This window comes from Dasypus novemcinctus, chromosome 17, assembly GCF_030445035.2.
Source record: "Dasypus novemcinctus isolate mDasNov1 chromosome 17, mDasNov1.1.hap2, whole genome shotgun sequence".
In the NCBI taxonomy this organism is placed as follows: Eukaryota; Metazoa; Chordata; class Mammalia; order Cingulata; family Dasypodidae; genus Dasypus; species Dasypus novemcinctus.
The window spans coordinates 90424200-90440897 of NC_080689.1; the positions used below are offsets into that span (position 1 = coordinate 90424200).

Below are 16698 nucleotides of genomic sequence, written 5' to 3' on the forward strand. Positions count from 1 at the left end.
ACCTCCTGAGAGCCTCCATGTTGCTCAAATGTGACCTCTCTCTAAGCCAAACTCATCATATAAATGCATTACATTTCCCCTAGTGTGGGACATGACTCCCGGGAATGAGCCTCCCTGGTATCAAGGGATTACTACCAAGCACCAAAAAGAAATGCAACTGGAAAAAGACCTTGCATAAAAGGGGAAAGTGTAATGACAAATGAATTTATATAAGTAAGAGACATCAAATGAGTTGTGAGGTTATTTCAGAGTAACACTTTTGCACATGTCAGCAATATCTCATAGACTGCCAAAGTAGATACTACCATAAGTGGCACTTGAACTTGTCCTGAATGATATTTCAATGGCAGATACAGGCCATTATGTATCCTGCCATGACCTACAGAATTGAGTGTGAGAGAGTGTAAACTACATTGTAAACTATAATCCATGCTTAACAGCAATGCTCCCAATGTGTTCATCAATTACAATGAACATACAACAGTAATGAAAAAAGTTGCTAATGTAGGGAAGGATGGGAAGTGTATGGATTGAGGTATATGGGAATCCTGTATATATTTTATGTAACATTTTGTGTAATCTAAGTATCTTTTTTAAAAATTTAAAAAATATATTAAAAAAATAAAAGAAAGCAGACCAATATGTCAATCCCTCAATATTATTGCAGCTAACTATGAATCTTATTCTTCAAAAATTAAAACTTAGTGCTGACCATAAGTTCTGCGGGGAGGGGTAGGGAAGAATAGAATAAATGGAACATAAGACATTTTTAAGGCATTAGAATTGTACTGCATGATCTTGCAATAATGGATACAGGCGATTTTAAATTTCACCAAAACCTATAGAAATATATGGTCCAAAATGTAAACCATAATATGAACTATTGACAAGAGTTAGTATCAATGCTTCAATATTTGTGCATCAGTCGTAACAAATGTAACATCTGCATGTAAAATATTATTAATAGGGGGAAGTAGAAAGGGGGGCATTGGCTATATGGGAAACCCCTGTATTTTCTATGTGACTTTTCTGTAAAAATCTTTCTTTGAATATATATATATATATAAATATATATATATTTAAATGAGACACTGTGGAACTATACAGAAGAAAATGTCACAGTGCGTGCAAGACAACAGATCTTACAGTGATGAAAGACAGTGTCAAAAAAGTTTTATGGCAAGATAACATCTTAGTAAATACACCTTACAGTCTCTCTTGCAAGGAGGCGGCAGAGTGGGGTTGGAGTCTTGCCAAAGTGGGCGTTTTGGGAGCTTGCAAGGCAGGAGGTGTGTGGATGTGGATTTGGAGACACAGTGACAGAGGTAGTGCTTGCTAAAGGTAGAATTGTGGGTTGCAAGTATGGAGGTAGGAGGCTGCGGAAAAGTGGGACACTTCCCCCTAGGGCTGGCTGCCCGCAGTGTTCACTGAGAACTCTCCGTGGTGTGGAGGCATTCCTGGGCCTTGTTATCACTAGATGTGTGGTCCCAGGACCATGTTCCCTAAGCCCCTGTAGCCCACATTCCACAGACATACATACCCTGAGTCTGCAGTGTCCTGGACTATCCATTCCCCAGTCCAGCACTCCCAGGGGCCCGGGATTGCCCTAGCCCTCTGGTTTTGGACTGACTCCATGAGTGGGTGGGATTCAGTGGGAGGTGGAACAGTGGGGCCAGATGATTACAGGTTCAATTTTCTGGTCACACCCATTTTTTAATTTTTTTTTTTTTTTTTTTGGTGCTTGGAAGAGCATACCGCCTGGTTTGGTGACAGCCTGGGAAGAAAGGAATGGTGAATCTACTGAGAAACCCCAATTCACCTAATTACCCTGAGATAGGAAACTTGGTCTGGGAGAAGGTAGAGTCAAAAAATCAACTAGCCCTCTCATAGCACACCTAAACGAGAGGGACTGTAGGAGGTGCTTTCCAAGATTCCAGTAGCATACTTGGTGTTCCCAGTGAGGTGGGGGTGCTCTCTCTCTGGAAGTTAAGAGTCATTGTTTTCGGTGTGGGGCTGATTCAACAAGGACCCACTTGAATCTCCTACTGGAACTCTCAGGCAGCTTTCCTGCTGCCTGGGAGAGAGGGAAATGAGGAAGGGGAAAGCAGAGAATGTCAGATCCCTAAGTGTTTAATTTAACTGGAAAGAGGATTCCTTGCTTGAAACTTTGCCTATTATCTTGTTGGTTTTTGTTCCTGTTTTTCCTTCCTCTTTATCCTTAAATGGCCCATTTTTCTTTCTTTTTCCTTTTTTCTTTTTCTTTTCCTTGCTTTCTTCCGCACTTCCTTCACTCCCTTTTTTCTCTTTCTTTCTTTATCCTCTTTTTTATTCTTTTACACTATGTGCTACAGGGAACACTTCACATTTGGTATATTTCCTCACCCTCCCTTTCCTTTCTTCTGTGTGTATTGATTTTGGCCACCAACATTACTCCCTTTCTAATACATCTTCCTGTCCTTCATCATTTATTATTTCCCTTACATTGCACCTCTCTTTGTTTGCCCCTCTATATTTCTGACATTTTCTTTCTAAGGCTTTTGTTCTGTTTTCTGTCTTATAGTCACTCTTTATATTATTGCCCTTTCTTTTATCTTTCCTTCTCTCCTGAACACACTGGCCTTTTAATTCACACTATATTCCTCCCCATATCCAATTTACCATCTCATTATACATACTCTACTTTTCTTACTGTTATAACTCTACATACCTTACATGAGTTTAATATCCATTCTCCTAGATCTCACAATGTTCCTCTGTTAATATGTACTCTCAATATTACTATTATTCATTTCTTTTCTTACTCTTTTTACTTTCTCTGGCCCTAATATTTTCTTTCAAGTGAACTTAGCCAACGACAAGGAAATAGAATAAGAAGAACAAAGTGACAAAGAGAAGATTTAACATGCATACAAAAACAAGTAATTAAACTCCAAACTGGACAAAAAAGCTAGGCCATTGAGTAAGCCGATCAAGATAAAATGATGACCAGACAGGAACAAAAAACTACAAACCAAACCAATACTCAGGAAAACATGCCTCAATCCAATAAACAAACTAAAAACCAGGAAGAGGAGCAGAACATCAAACAAGTAATTAAAGATCTCAAAACACATATTAGGGACCAATTTGTTGAACAGAAGGAAGAGATTAAGAATACGAAGAAAACACTTGTTGAGAATACAGAATAAATTGCAGTCATGCACAAGAAGATAACTGATATGATGGTGATGAACAGCATAATTCAAAAAATCAAAACCACACTCTCAGCAAATAACAGCAGATTTTAAGAGGTAGAGGAAAGAATTAGTGATGTGGGAGACAGCACATCTGACATCAAACAGATAGTAGAACTGGTCGATAAAAAGATAGAAAAAATCCAGCAGGAACATAGGACCCTGAATGACATTGCAAAAAATACAAACATACACATTAAAGGTATCCCAGAGGGAAAAGAGAAGGGAAAGGAGACAGAAGGGCTGTTGGAGTAAATAATGGCTGAAAACTTCCCAAACCTATTGAGGGAGATGGAGGTACATGTCTAGGAAGCACAATGCACCTCAAACAGCATAAATCCAAACAGGCCTACCCCAAGACATATACTTGTCAAGTTATCCAATGCTCAAGACAAAGAGAAAATACTAAAAGCAGCAAGAGAAAAGAGAACCATCACATACAAAGGAGGCTCCATAAGATTAAGTGCTCATTTCTCATCTGAAACCATGGAGGCAAGAAAGCAGTGGTATGACATAGTCAAGGTACTAAAAAAAAAAAAAATTTCCATACAAGAATACTCTATCCAACAAAGTTAGCATTAAAAAATGAAGGAGAGTTCAAAATATTTACAGATAAACAGAAACTAAGAAAGTATGCCAACAAGAATCCTGCCTTTCAAGAAATACTAAAGGGTATTCTGCAGGAAGAAAGAAAAAAAAAGAAGAGAGACAGAGTTGAGGAGAGTGTAAAAGCAACTAAAAAGACAAAAACAGAAAAATAAAATAAGAAAAACACAAATCCAGAGAAAATATGGCTAATATTTTTGGAGATTTGTGCCCGAAGGGTATCAGGAATGAAAGAAAGAAAAAAGGAGAGTGAAAGAAAGAGAAAGGAAGAAAGAAAAAGAAAGAAAGAAAGAAAGAAAGAAAGAAAGAAAGAAAGAATGAGAGAGCTGGGATCAGGGTGTCTGCCAATAGAGACCCATCAGAAAACATTATTGTTTACAAGGGGCTCTCAATATACCCCAGTCTATGTGACAACAAGCAACAACATGCAGTTAACTATCAGCATTACTCATAGTCTAAGGAATTCAAAAAAATCTCATATCAAGGTATAAACTCTAAGTGTTCTATTTTCTACAAAAGTTATGTGCTCATCTTTTCTTTCAGCCTTTAACAGGTTCATCCCCTTTGCTGGGAACTCTTTATTACAGCATTCCTTAGGTTGTAAGCATAGCCATGGAGACAGGACTTCTCTCCTTGTGAGGCCACTGTGCCTCAGTTTCCAACAAATATAAATAATTCCTTGAAAATAATAGCACTGAATGTCAATGGATTAAACTCACCTGTCAAGAGACTCAGACCAGAAGTTTGGATAAGGAAATATGACCCATCTATATGCTGTCCACAAGAAACATATCTTTGACCCAGGGATTCAAGGAGATTGAAAGTGAATGGCTGGAAAACAATCTTACAAGCAAACAATAAACAAAAAAGGGCAGGAGTAGCTATATTAATATCAGACAAAATACACTTTAAATACAAAATGATTGGGAAAGACAAAGATGGACCCTAAATATTAGTGAAAGTGATAATCCTTCAAGAAGAAAGAACAATCATAAACATTTATGCTACTAACAAGGGTGGCTCTAAATAGGTGAGGAAAACACTAGAAAAACTAAGTGAAGGAACAGAGGCCTCTACAATTATAGTGAGCAACTTTAATACACCACCATTATCTTTGGACAGAACATCTCAAAAGAGAATCAATAAAGAAACAAAGACTGAACAATATATTCGAGGAGCTGGACCTAATAGACATATACAGAACAGTACACCCAAATACAGCAGATTATACATTCTTCTCAAGTGCACATGGATCATTCTCCAAGAAAGACCACATGTTAGGCCACAGAAAAAGTCTCAATGAATTCAGAAAGACTGAAATCATACCAAATAATTTCTCTTACCAGAATGTAATGAAGCTGGAAACCTACAAGGAGCAGAGACCCAGATTTGGCACCAAGATTTGGTAGTTAAACAACACACTCTTAGAAAAACACTGGGGCAAGGAGGAAATCTCAAAAGAAATTAATAACTGTCTCAAAACTAATGAAAATGATAACACAACATATCCAAACTTATGAGATACAGCAAAAGTAGTACTGAGAGTGAAATTTATAGCCATAAATTCATACATCAAAAAAGAAGAAAGAACTAAAATTGAAGAATGAACTGCACACTTGGAGGAATTAGTAAAAATACAAAAAACTAACCCCAAAGGAAGAAGAAAGAAAGAAATAACAAAGATCAGAGCACAACTAAATGAAATAGAATAGAAAACACTTGAAAAAATAAAACAAAACCAAGAGCTGGTTCTTTGAGAAGATCAATAAAATTGGCAAACCCTTAGCTAGACTAACAAAGAAAAAGAGAGAGAAGATGTAAATACACAAAATAAGAAATGAGAAAGGAGATATTACCACAGATCCCATAGAAATAAAGACAACAATAAGAGGATACTAGGAAAATTTATATGCCAACAAGAAGGACAAATTCTTAGAAACAATAAGCAGCCTACATTGACGAAAGAAGAAATTAACAATCTCAACAAACCAGTCCCAAGTAAAGAGATAGAATCAGTCATTAAAGACCTCCCAACTAAGAAGAGCCTTGGGCCAGATGGCTTCACGGGTGAATTCTACCAAACTTTCTAAAAAGAACTAACACAAGTCTTGCTTAAACTCTTCCAAAAAAATCAAAACAGAAGGAACATTGTCTAACTCACTCTATGATGCCAAGATTATTCTAGTACCTAAGCCAAACAAAGATACCACAAGAAAGGAAAATTACAGACCGATCTCTCTAATGAACCTAGAAGTGAAAATCCTCAAAAAAATACTTGCTAATTGTATTCAACAACACATTAAACAAATTATACACCATGACAAAGTGAGATTCATTCCTGGTATGCAACGATGGTTCAACATAGAAAATAAATTAATGTAATATACCACATAAACTGATTGAAGGGAAAAAATCACATGATCATATCTATAGATGCAAAAAAAGCATTTAACAAAAATATAGCAAAATTTCTTGGTAAGTGCATTGCAAAAAATCAGAATAGGAGGAAACTTTCTGAACATGATAAAGAGTGTATTTGAAAAAATCACAGCTAACATCATTTACAAAGGTGAAATCCTAAAATCTTTCTCTCTAAGATCAGGAACAAGAGAAGGTTGCCCACTATCACCACTCCTATTTAACATATTCTTAGAAGTACTTGCAAAAAAGCTCTATAACTTATGAATGAGTTGAGTAAGGTAGAAGGTTACACTATCAATGCATAAAAATCAGTAGCACTTCTGTACACCAATAATGAGCAATCTGAGGAGGAAATGAGGAATCAAATACCATTCATAATAGTAAATAAAAAAATCAAATACCTATGAATAAATTTAACTAAAGAGGCAAATGACTTATAAACAGAAAACTATACAACATTGTTCGAGGATATCAAAGAAGACCTAAATAAATGGAAGAATATTCCCCATTCCTGGATAGGAAGACTAAATATTATTAAGCTGTCCATCCTACCAAAACTGATCTACAGATTCAATGCAATCCCAATAAAAATCAACACAGCATTCTTTAATGAACTAGAGAAACTAACTACGAAATTTATTTAGAAAGGAAAGAGGCCCTGAATAGACAAAGTCATATTGAAAAAGAAATTGGAGGAACCACACTACCTGACTTCAAAACATACTACAAAGCTACAGTAGTGAAAACAGCATGACTTGGGCACTGACCAACAGAACCAAATTGAGAATACAGATATGATATTTTACAAGGCCACCAAACCCTCTCAACTGGGAGAGAATGACCTCTTCAACAAATGGTGCCTGGAGAACTGGATATCTATATATGAAAGAAGGAAAGAGGATTACCAACTCACACCTTATACAAAAATCAACTCAAGATGGACCTAAGGCCTAAATATAAGAGCCAATACCATAAAGACCTTGGAAAGCAATGTAGTGAAGCATCTGCCGAAATTTGTATTAGGAAACAGCTTCATGAACTTCACACCCAAACCACAAGCAGCAAAAGAAAAATAGATAAATGTACTTCCTCAAAATTAAAGCCTTTGCACCTCAAAGGAGTTTGTCAAAAAAGTGAAAAGAGAGCTTACACAATGGGAGAAAATTATTCGGTAATCATATATCTGATAGGAGAATTATATCTTGCATATATAAAGATCTCCAATATCTTGAAAAGAAAAAGAAAAACAGCCCATTTCAGAATTTGGAAAAAAATAGAAAAAAAATGGGAAAAAGATATGAACAGGCACTTCTCCAAAAAAGATATACAAATGGCTAAAAAAACAGATAAAAAAATGCTTAAAATCACTAGCTCCTAGGCAATTGCAAATGAAAACAACAAGATACCATCTTACTCCCATAAGACTGGCAGCTATCAAAAAATCAGATGACTACAATTGTTGGAGAGAATGTGGAGGAATGGGAACACTCATCCCCTGCGGGTGGGAATGCAGAAGGATCCAGCCATTCTGGAGGACAGTTTGGCAGTTTCTCAAAAATATAGCTATAGATTTGCCATATTACCCACCAATTCCACTCATCAGCATATACCCAGTAGAACTGAAAACAAGGACACAACCTGTTATGTGCACACCAATGTTCATAGCAACACTGTTCACTATTGTCAAAAGTTGTAATCAACCCAAATGTCCATCAACAGATGAATGGATAAATAAAATGCGGTATATACATACAATGGAATACTACTAAGCTATAAGAAAAAATACAGCACAAACATATGTGATAACATGGATGAATCTTAAGAACCTTATGTTGAGTGAAGCAACCCAGACACTGAAGGACAAATACTACATGATCTCTCTGATATGAAATAAGTAAACCAAGCTGTCTAAGAGAGCTAGAGACAGGATAACAAACTTAAAATAAATTGGGATTAGGGGAAGATTGCAAGCTGAATCCTACATGGGTGAAATCTATAATAAGCTGGAGGTAAGTATTTGTACAGGGAAAGGATAAAATGGGGGCATATTGAAAACTATGGGTGGGGCTTTGTGGGCTTCAGGGGGCCTAGGGATGGGAGAATGGGTCAGATGGCCCAAGAAATTGGGGGTGGTGGTGGAGGGAACATTTGAACATAGGAAATTTTCATATGTGGTTGAAATTACAATGTAGAGAAAACTCTTAGAAAATATAACACAGAAGATTATCTGTTTAAGATGCTTAAGGGGAGGCATGTGACATGCGGCAAGCATCTCAGGAGTATGTGAGTGCTGATTTTGTCAAAAAGGGTTATATCATTGGGTGTAGACCCATACAATGAAAGTGAAGGTACACCCACATCCTGGGGAGGACTAATGCTCTCAAACAAAGGGAATTGTACCTCTTGAGAGAATTGGAGGCTCCCAATGGGTTAGGGCAGTCAAGTATGTCAAGCTCTTAACATTGTTGCAAGTATCACTGAATATTGCCCTTCAAGTAATGAGGATTGATTGTCATGGTGGGCCCTGTGGGAAGGGGAAAGTGGTGTTGAATACATGGAATCAGGGTAACTGTGGGGCAATGGAAGTTTTCCACAAGATCATGCAATGATGAATGTAGGACATGTTAAATTATACCAAAATGTGTAAAAGTCTATAGGCTAAAATGTAAACCATAATGTAAAACATAAGATAACTAAAAATTTAGAAAATTGTATAGTCTAAAATATAAACCATAATGTAAACCCAAATGGGACCATGTGTGAAATCTATTGTTTAAATATCAGCTGCAGCAAATATAATATAAACATGTAAAAAGATCATTGTTGGGGAAGGGAGAAAGGGATTGATGTTGGATATGTGGGAGTACCATATTTTGTATATGTGAATTACTGTGATGTAAAAATTTGTGAAGACAAATTGAATACTCAGAAAAAAAAAAAAAAGAAAGATTGTAGACCCTGAGGAAGAAATGGAAGAAATTGCCTTGCCACTCTACATACAGGGCAACCCTTACAGCAGTGATGAAAGGCAAAATGCCAGAAACAAAGCTTTCAATTTTTTAAATTTTTTGATGTCCCAACTTATTTTTCTTTATTTTTCTAAATTACTATGAATTCCATATCTAACCTTTAAGCCCATCACTATATTCCATTTTACTGTTAATGGAACCTGGCAATATATTGGGCTGCTTTTCTAATGAAGTTTTGGGCCACAGAGAGTTTCAAATATGGTGGAGGAAGAGCACTCGTGTGGGGTGCTATTGGTGGGGGACACATGGTTGGGAGGGAGTTCTCCAGGACATGTATACAGGGTACATAGAAATGTTTGGATATTTTCACAGTGGTTACAGTTGGAAATGAAAGCTGAGAGAGTGCTGAGTTCCTGGCCAGGGGAGCTCTGTCACATTCACCAATGCAACAGCAACAATCCCCCAAGTGCAATGTCCAAGACCAACAAAGATGGATGGTCCAACAATGAACCTTGATACTGATGACTCCAATTATGAGCCTGTGTGACTGAAATATGAACTATGCCTAGAGCTGCATGGTGCTTAAGAGTTAACCCTGAGAGCCTCCATTTTGTTCAAATATGGTCACTCTCTAAGCCAATGCATCTGAGCACGTAGATGCATTGCCTTCCCGCCAGCATGAAACGTGACTCCTGGTGATGAGCTTCCCTGGCACTGCGGGATTACTACCAAACACCAACTGATGATGTAACTAGAAAAAGAACTTGATTAAAGGGGTCAACTCAGACTTGCAGAATATCTCAGCCTAGATGTAATATCAAGTGTTAAAAACTGCTTTTTTACTTTGGGCAAAAGGGGGAAATGGAAAGGACAAGTGAGTTTATATGGCTATGAGTCTCCAAAAAGAGCTGGGAGGTTATCAGAGGGGTCACCCTTATGCACACCTCTGCAGAGTCCCAGAGACAGATAAAGTAGATAAAACCTCAGGTATTGGTTCTTCTGAGGGCTCCTGAGACCTTCAGGTCCTATGGTCATGGCAGATGGAGTTCAGTGATATATTAGTTGGCCCTACTTTGGAGTTTGTGTTTCTGTGTGATGGAGCTGGACTCAGAAGTGATCTTTCTTCACAAACCAGAAGATTTTTGAGAACATTATATTATCAAAAATACTACCAACTGAGCTGAGTGGGACAATAAGAGGACAAGATAAGAAGGCTGTGGAATTACAAAATTCTGTAAACTGATAAAACTATGAACTTTCAAAACCCCTTTGAAGAAAAACAAATTGTGATACCTTACTTTGCCAGGTGGCTATCTTGGGTAGTACAGAATGGGATTGCTTGAACGCTGCGAATTTATAGGCTCACAGTTTTTGGGTTAGGAGAAGCCACTACTGAGAAAGCAGCAAGGCAATACTTTCTCCCCAAACTCTATAACATTCCAGTGCTGGCTACCAGAGACAATTGAGGTTCCTTGGCTACTATCCCCGCCTTACTTTCATAGCAATGTCCTCTCCTTTCTCTTCTGGTTTCTGTTGACTTCTATATTCTGGCTCCTCCCTGTGGCGTCTATGTCTTTGAATGAATGTGTCATGCTTACAACAGAATCCAATGATCTGAATAAAGGCTCCTTTCTATTAGATGGGCCACACCTTACCACAAATAACATATTCAAGGTCCTAGCTACAATGTGCCCACACAGACAGGAATACTGACGATGATTAAGAATGTGTATATAATTCTATCTACATCAGATAAACCAGAGGCCGCCTTTGCAGGGAGAGTTATAACAAACATGGGCTCAGAGGCCAGAGACCTGGGTACAGAAACCAAAGCCCAAGGTCCAGAGAGCAGAGACGTGTCACCAAAGACAATACGTAGGCCACAGAGATGACTCCAGGCAATGAATCTAACAGAACTTCAAGATTTCAAAGTTGCTTGGAAGCTGTGCTTCCTTTCTTCCTTTCATCCTCTCCCTTTTGGAATTAGGATGTCTGCAACATTTATACTATGACTGCCCCACCAGAGTATTTTGGAATCAGTAAAATTCTTTTCTTGTTACTGGTCTACAGAGAGAAATGAATTTATCCCAGAATGGATCCTACTGAGAATGTAAGAAATACCTAATTTACCTAATTTAGATGATTTAGATGGTGACTTGTGACTGTTCGGGAGATGATATTTAGATGAGTTTTGGGAAGTGAGTTGAGGCTATAATTTGTTTAGATATTTGGGCATGTTGGGATGAGGACAAGGTATTTTGCATGTGGGATAAATGGGCATCATTGGGGTTGAAAGAAACACACTATACACTGAATACCCACCTGAAAATACCTTGTCTTAAATCCTGGTGCCCATGCATGCTACCTCATATGAAATATTCCTCATACTTCGTTTAATCTGAGATGGAGAGATTATCCTGGGATTTCAGGTTAGGCAAAAATGTAATCACATGCATTCCTACAAAAGGGATGCAGGATAATTTGACAGACAACTATAAAAGTGCAAGAGAGAAAAGAGCATAGAGTAATTTGAAGATGCTGGATTTGAAAGCTGGAGTAATGAAGTCCCAAAACAAAAAATTCTGGCAGCCTCCACGTGCTGGTAGAGGCATGGAATATATGCTTCTGAAGAGCTTCCAGAAGTGTGACCTTTAAAATCTTTAATTCCAGCCTTGAGATACTGATTTCAATTTACCGGCTCCCAAAACTGTGAGTGATTTGAATTTTATTATTGTGAGTTACCAAGTTTCTTTTCAATTTGTTGAAGTGGCCACAGAAAGCTAATTTAATCTTTAATAATTGATAAATAATTGTGAGATTTTTAAAGGAGATATGAAAAGATTATTAACCATTGGAAAAAAGGATTTTCTTTGTATCAGTTTTGGCTAATAGCCTGTTTTGTGTGTTGAATGTGTTGACTCATTTTGACTCACGATATCCTCACAAAACAGGGACAAATATAATAAACACTTTATATCTGAGACACCCTTGACACTGAGAGGTTAAGTAATTTAATTGAGCACACATGGGCAGAAATTGTCAAAGATGTACAAAAAAATAACTAAATTGACACTTGAAGGGAAAGGGTCATAGAGAAATTTGCACGTACTTATAATTAGGATTAGAATAAAGGGGAATGTCCATTAATAGGAAAAGAATGACAGAGAGATAATTTTCTTTATTTTCTTTATTTTCAAATGAGAAGGAATAAAGGATAAAGACATTGAGCTAGGCCTGTAAAATACAATCAGGAGATGCTGAGCAGAAGGACCTGCCCTGACAGAGGATCCAGTAGGTAAGGAGGGAGAGTATAGACAAGACCTTCAGAGGAGATTCTGAACCTGTGCTTGTCAGGATTATAACTTTATATCATATTTGGAGGACAATAGCAGGGACCAGAGGAAGGGAAGGAGAAGGGGAAGGAGTCAAAATAGGAAAGTTTAAATAAAGGAGGCACAGGATAGAGGTAGTTGATCCATCAGGGAATAAAACACTCTGAAATGGGCTTTCATTTCATCTTTTGGAGCATGAAATAGGCGTCAGAAGAATCTAGAATTAGTCTGCCAGGTGGTAAAAGACATGTGGTGCAGTCAACCCAAAGTCAGGCTGATGGCCAGCTAAGAAGCATGTGAAGGAGATCGAAGACAATTGAGCCTAGAACACACAGACCTCAGGGGACCTGCCAGATAACTAGACACCAAGAGTAGGCCCAGATGAGTCAGTCAGGCCTCCATATGAACAGATTGCACAGCTCACCAAAAACTCAACAGCTAATGCTTTATGATACTGGTTTTGGGCATGCTATCTTACATGACATTGGCTAACTGATATATTTTCATTTTTTAAATTGCTATTCATTCTAAGCCACAGTCTCCTCCCCAGATCTGATTTATTTTTTAACCTAGCACTAAAAAATGGCCTAGTGTATATTTTTCATATGTGTTTTTTTCTCATCAACTACAATAATAGGAGGGATCTTTCCAACCAAGAGAGGAACAACTTAATAAATGTTTCTTGATTGAATGCATGATGTGGATTCAATGAATAAAACACCTCTTATTAGTAAGAGTAAGAGCAGTATGTATGTCAGAGAGTTTGGTGTATTCACCTCTGGTTTTATGAGACATTTGGTGAAACTAAATTTCATCCACCAACTTAGGATGAAATTTCAGAAATAATACTAGAATATCCAGAGTATTTCCACTAGCACACCGAGAATAATGTGTTAATTACAGTTTATCCAGTGATGGAGATGTGGCTCAACTGACAGAGTACCTGCCTACCACTTAGGAGGTACAGGAATCAAACCCAGGGCCTCCAGGCCCATGGGGTGAGCTGGACCATGTGCAGTGCTGATCGGCACAAGGAGTGTCAAGACACGCAGGGTTGTCCACCATGTAGGGGAGCCCAATGCACAAGGAGTGCATCCTGAAAAGAGAGCCACCCATGCAAAAACAGCACAGCCTGCCCAGGAGTGGCAATGCACACAAAGAGAGCTGATGCAGCAAGATGATGCAACAAAAAGAGACAGATTCCTGCTGCCCCTGATAAGAATACAAGCAGACACAGAAGAATATACAGCAAATGGATGGAGAGAGTAGACAAGGGAGGGGGGTGAGAGAAGCGAAATAAATTTTAAAAATAAATTAATAAATAAATGAATAAATAAAAGTTTATCCAAAGTGTTCAGGTTACAGCAGACTTAAGAACCATGAATTTCTTCAGTGCTAAAGGATGGTAAGAGAAAAAGTTGACAATTGGTGAAAGAGTTCAGGAGGAAAGCTGTCACACATTTCTAGAAGGTTAAAGTTGAAGAATTAGAGAGTTGCCATGAAAGAATGAGAATAGCTGAAAGAGATGGAGAAAAGAAAAAGGGCTTTACAAAAGGAGGAAGATTTTCAGTTATTCTATAAATATTTGGATATAGACTATTGTAGTTAGCCAGGCTGAAATGGGGTGGCTTCCACAAGAGGTATTTATTAACTTACAAGTTTACAATTTTGAGGCTGAGAAAAATGTCTAAATCAAGGCATCATCAGGCAATGCTTTCTTCCCAAAGACCAGCTGCCAGTGATGCTAGAATCCTCTGCCACATGGAAAACACATGGTGGCATCTGCTTGTTACTTCTGTAACTTCCAAGTTGCATTGCTTCAGATTCTTGCTGCCATGACTTTCTCCTTCTTTGTCTGAATCTTATTATCTAATAAAAGACTCAAGTAAAGGGACTGAGACCCACAGTGGTCCAGGCATGAACTTAAGTAACCTACTCAAAGATTTCCACCTACAATAGGATACAACCACAGAATAGATTACCCTTAAAATCCTCCTTTACTGAGGTCCACCCTGCTTCACACCATCATATACACATATATTCTATTTGCATTATTTTTCTTTTCTAAACAGATGGAACATACAACATTAAGCAATGTTGTAAAGACTAAAATTATATATGTGTCATTTCAAATATATTGGAACAAGATGAAGTAAACACAGACCATATAGCAATATGGAAAACATTCAATTTTTGGCAAGTTTTATGGTTCAACCATTTTTAAAGGGAGCTATAGAAATAGGGTGACAATCACAGAATATGAAGCTCACTGGAAAATTTTATACCCAAACTGCAATCAACATATGTCATTGGCTGAGCATCATCCCTTATAACCTAAGCATTCTTCAATGAGTATAGTATATTAAGGCATTCACAATTACTATTTGATGGCAATAGGAAATGAAAATAGTTATCTAAATTTAAAAAAGAAGGTACAGTAGCAAATCAAGTCATCTTTTGTGACACTGAAATGAAAGGCTTGAATGGCAATGTGTCCAGGGAAGAAAGAGTAAGGGAGGAAAATGACCTTCCACAGGGGAAGTTTTGCTTATGAAGGATTAAGGATTTAATCTTGGTAAGGACCAGAGTTGGAGAAAGATGGCGGAGAAGGAAGAAGATGGAAGGGATAAGGAAATATGATGATAAATTTTTAAACATTAAGGAGGTACAATGAAGAGAGAATCAATACATCAGGTTGTAAACTTTAAAAGACACCAGCCTAGAGTGTCAATATACCCTGTCACTTGAACCAGCTAAGAGAAAAAAAATTTCAATGGTAAAGTCCCCTAATGAATGTGGTTTCTCAGTCTGATGGAGGAAGCAAACACATCCAATTTGAAGAGGAAGCAGCTGGTGCTGCAAGACTCACTGCCCTACAGCCCTGGGGAGGAGGTTTGTGTTCGAGGCTGGAGCACTGTGGGAGGATAGCTGTTACTTTGCTGACAGTAATAATCTCCCAGATCTTCAGGCTGGAATCTGCTGATGGTGAGAGTGAAATCTGTCCCAGACCCACTGCCACTGAATCGATCAGGGACCCCAGATGGCCGGGTGGATGCACCATAGATGAGCAGTTTAGGTTTCTGTCCTGGTTTCTGGTGGTACCAATGTAAGTAGCTGTTAACACTCTGGCTGGCCTTGCACTTGAGGGTGACGGTCTCTCCTGCAGATGCAGCCACAGAGCCTGGAGACTGGGTCATCATGATGTCCCCACTGACACCTGCAACCAGAAAAGAACATAGATCATACATTAAATCACAAATGTATAAAATATGTATCTAAAGTTTGATTTTCTTATTTATCATATATATTCAGATCTGCTTTAGATTAAATGGTTTGCTCACTCTGCATGTTAAAACCATTCTCAAATTTTATAAAGATAATACTCTTCTAAACTGCTTACCTGAGGCCCAGAACACCAGCAGGATGAGCAGTTGGGAATGTGACATCATCTTGCTCACTCATCTGATGCACTCAGACCTCATCTCTACGAAAACTGCATTAATAGAGCACTGAGCAGACAACCAAGTCCCAGAGGAGTCTATGCAAATCGATAGAGAATATAAAGTCAAACGTACCTGTGCAGTGAGTTGTAAAGATAAATAATGGAAGGAGATTAAAAATATCACGACCACATGAAATGTAACTACACTCTGGCAAAAGATGAGAAATCAACTTAACAACCAAAATTTTCAACAATATTTAGCACAATTAGGAAAATGAAATATTTTATCAACAATTATACTCTTTCAAATCAACTGCACTCACCTTGAAAACAAAAGAAATTTGCCATAAAATACATGCATCTGTAAAGTTTAATATCATAACTTAATTAAATGTTATAAATATGGTCCCAAAACCTAGGTGGAATATGTTCATATCATTGGATAGATTAAGATGTAGAGCAGGTGTTCTGTATCTATCTCAGTCTATTCTTAATTTTAAACAGATATTTGAAGCTCCTCTTCAACATCCGAAAGGAACCTCACTTAATATACCCAAAACAAGCTATCTGTATTGCCCTTAATACAGTATTACTCCCAGAAATGAGTCACCAAATACTTATAAATCACCCTTAGGACTATCATTTTTTTGTCTTTATTTTTTTAATGTTATACTTAAAAAAATATGAGGTCCCCA

At 37.7% G+C, this 16698-nt stretch overlaps 1 gene segment (V, D, J or C); it reads right to left on the reverse strand.

Moving 5' to 3' along the window:
• Window positions 1-16019, reverse strand: part of LOC101416203 (immunoglobulin kappa variable 3-20-like) — a 76259-nt gene extending 60240 nt beyond the window's left edge. Inside the window, 1 exon segment of the V gene segment in view lies at window positions 15962-16019. Within this exon segment, the coding sequence occupies window positions 15962-16010 (49 nt within the window).
• Between the last annotated feature and the right edge of the window lie 679 nt (window positions 16020-16698).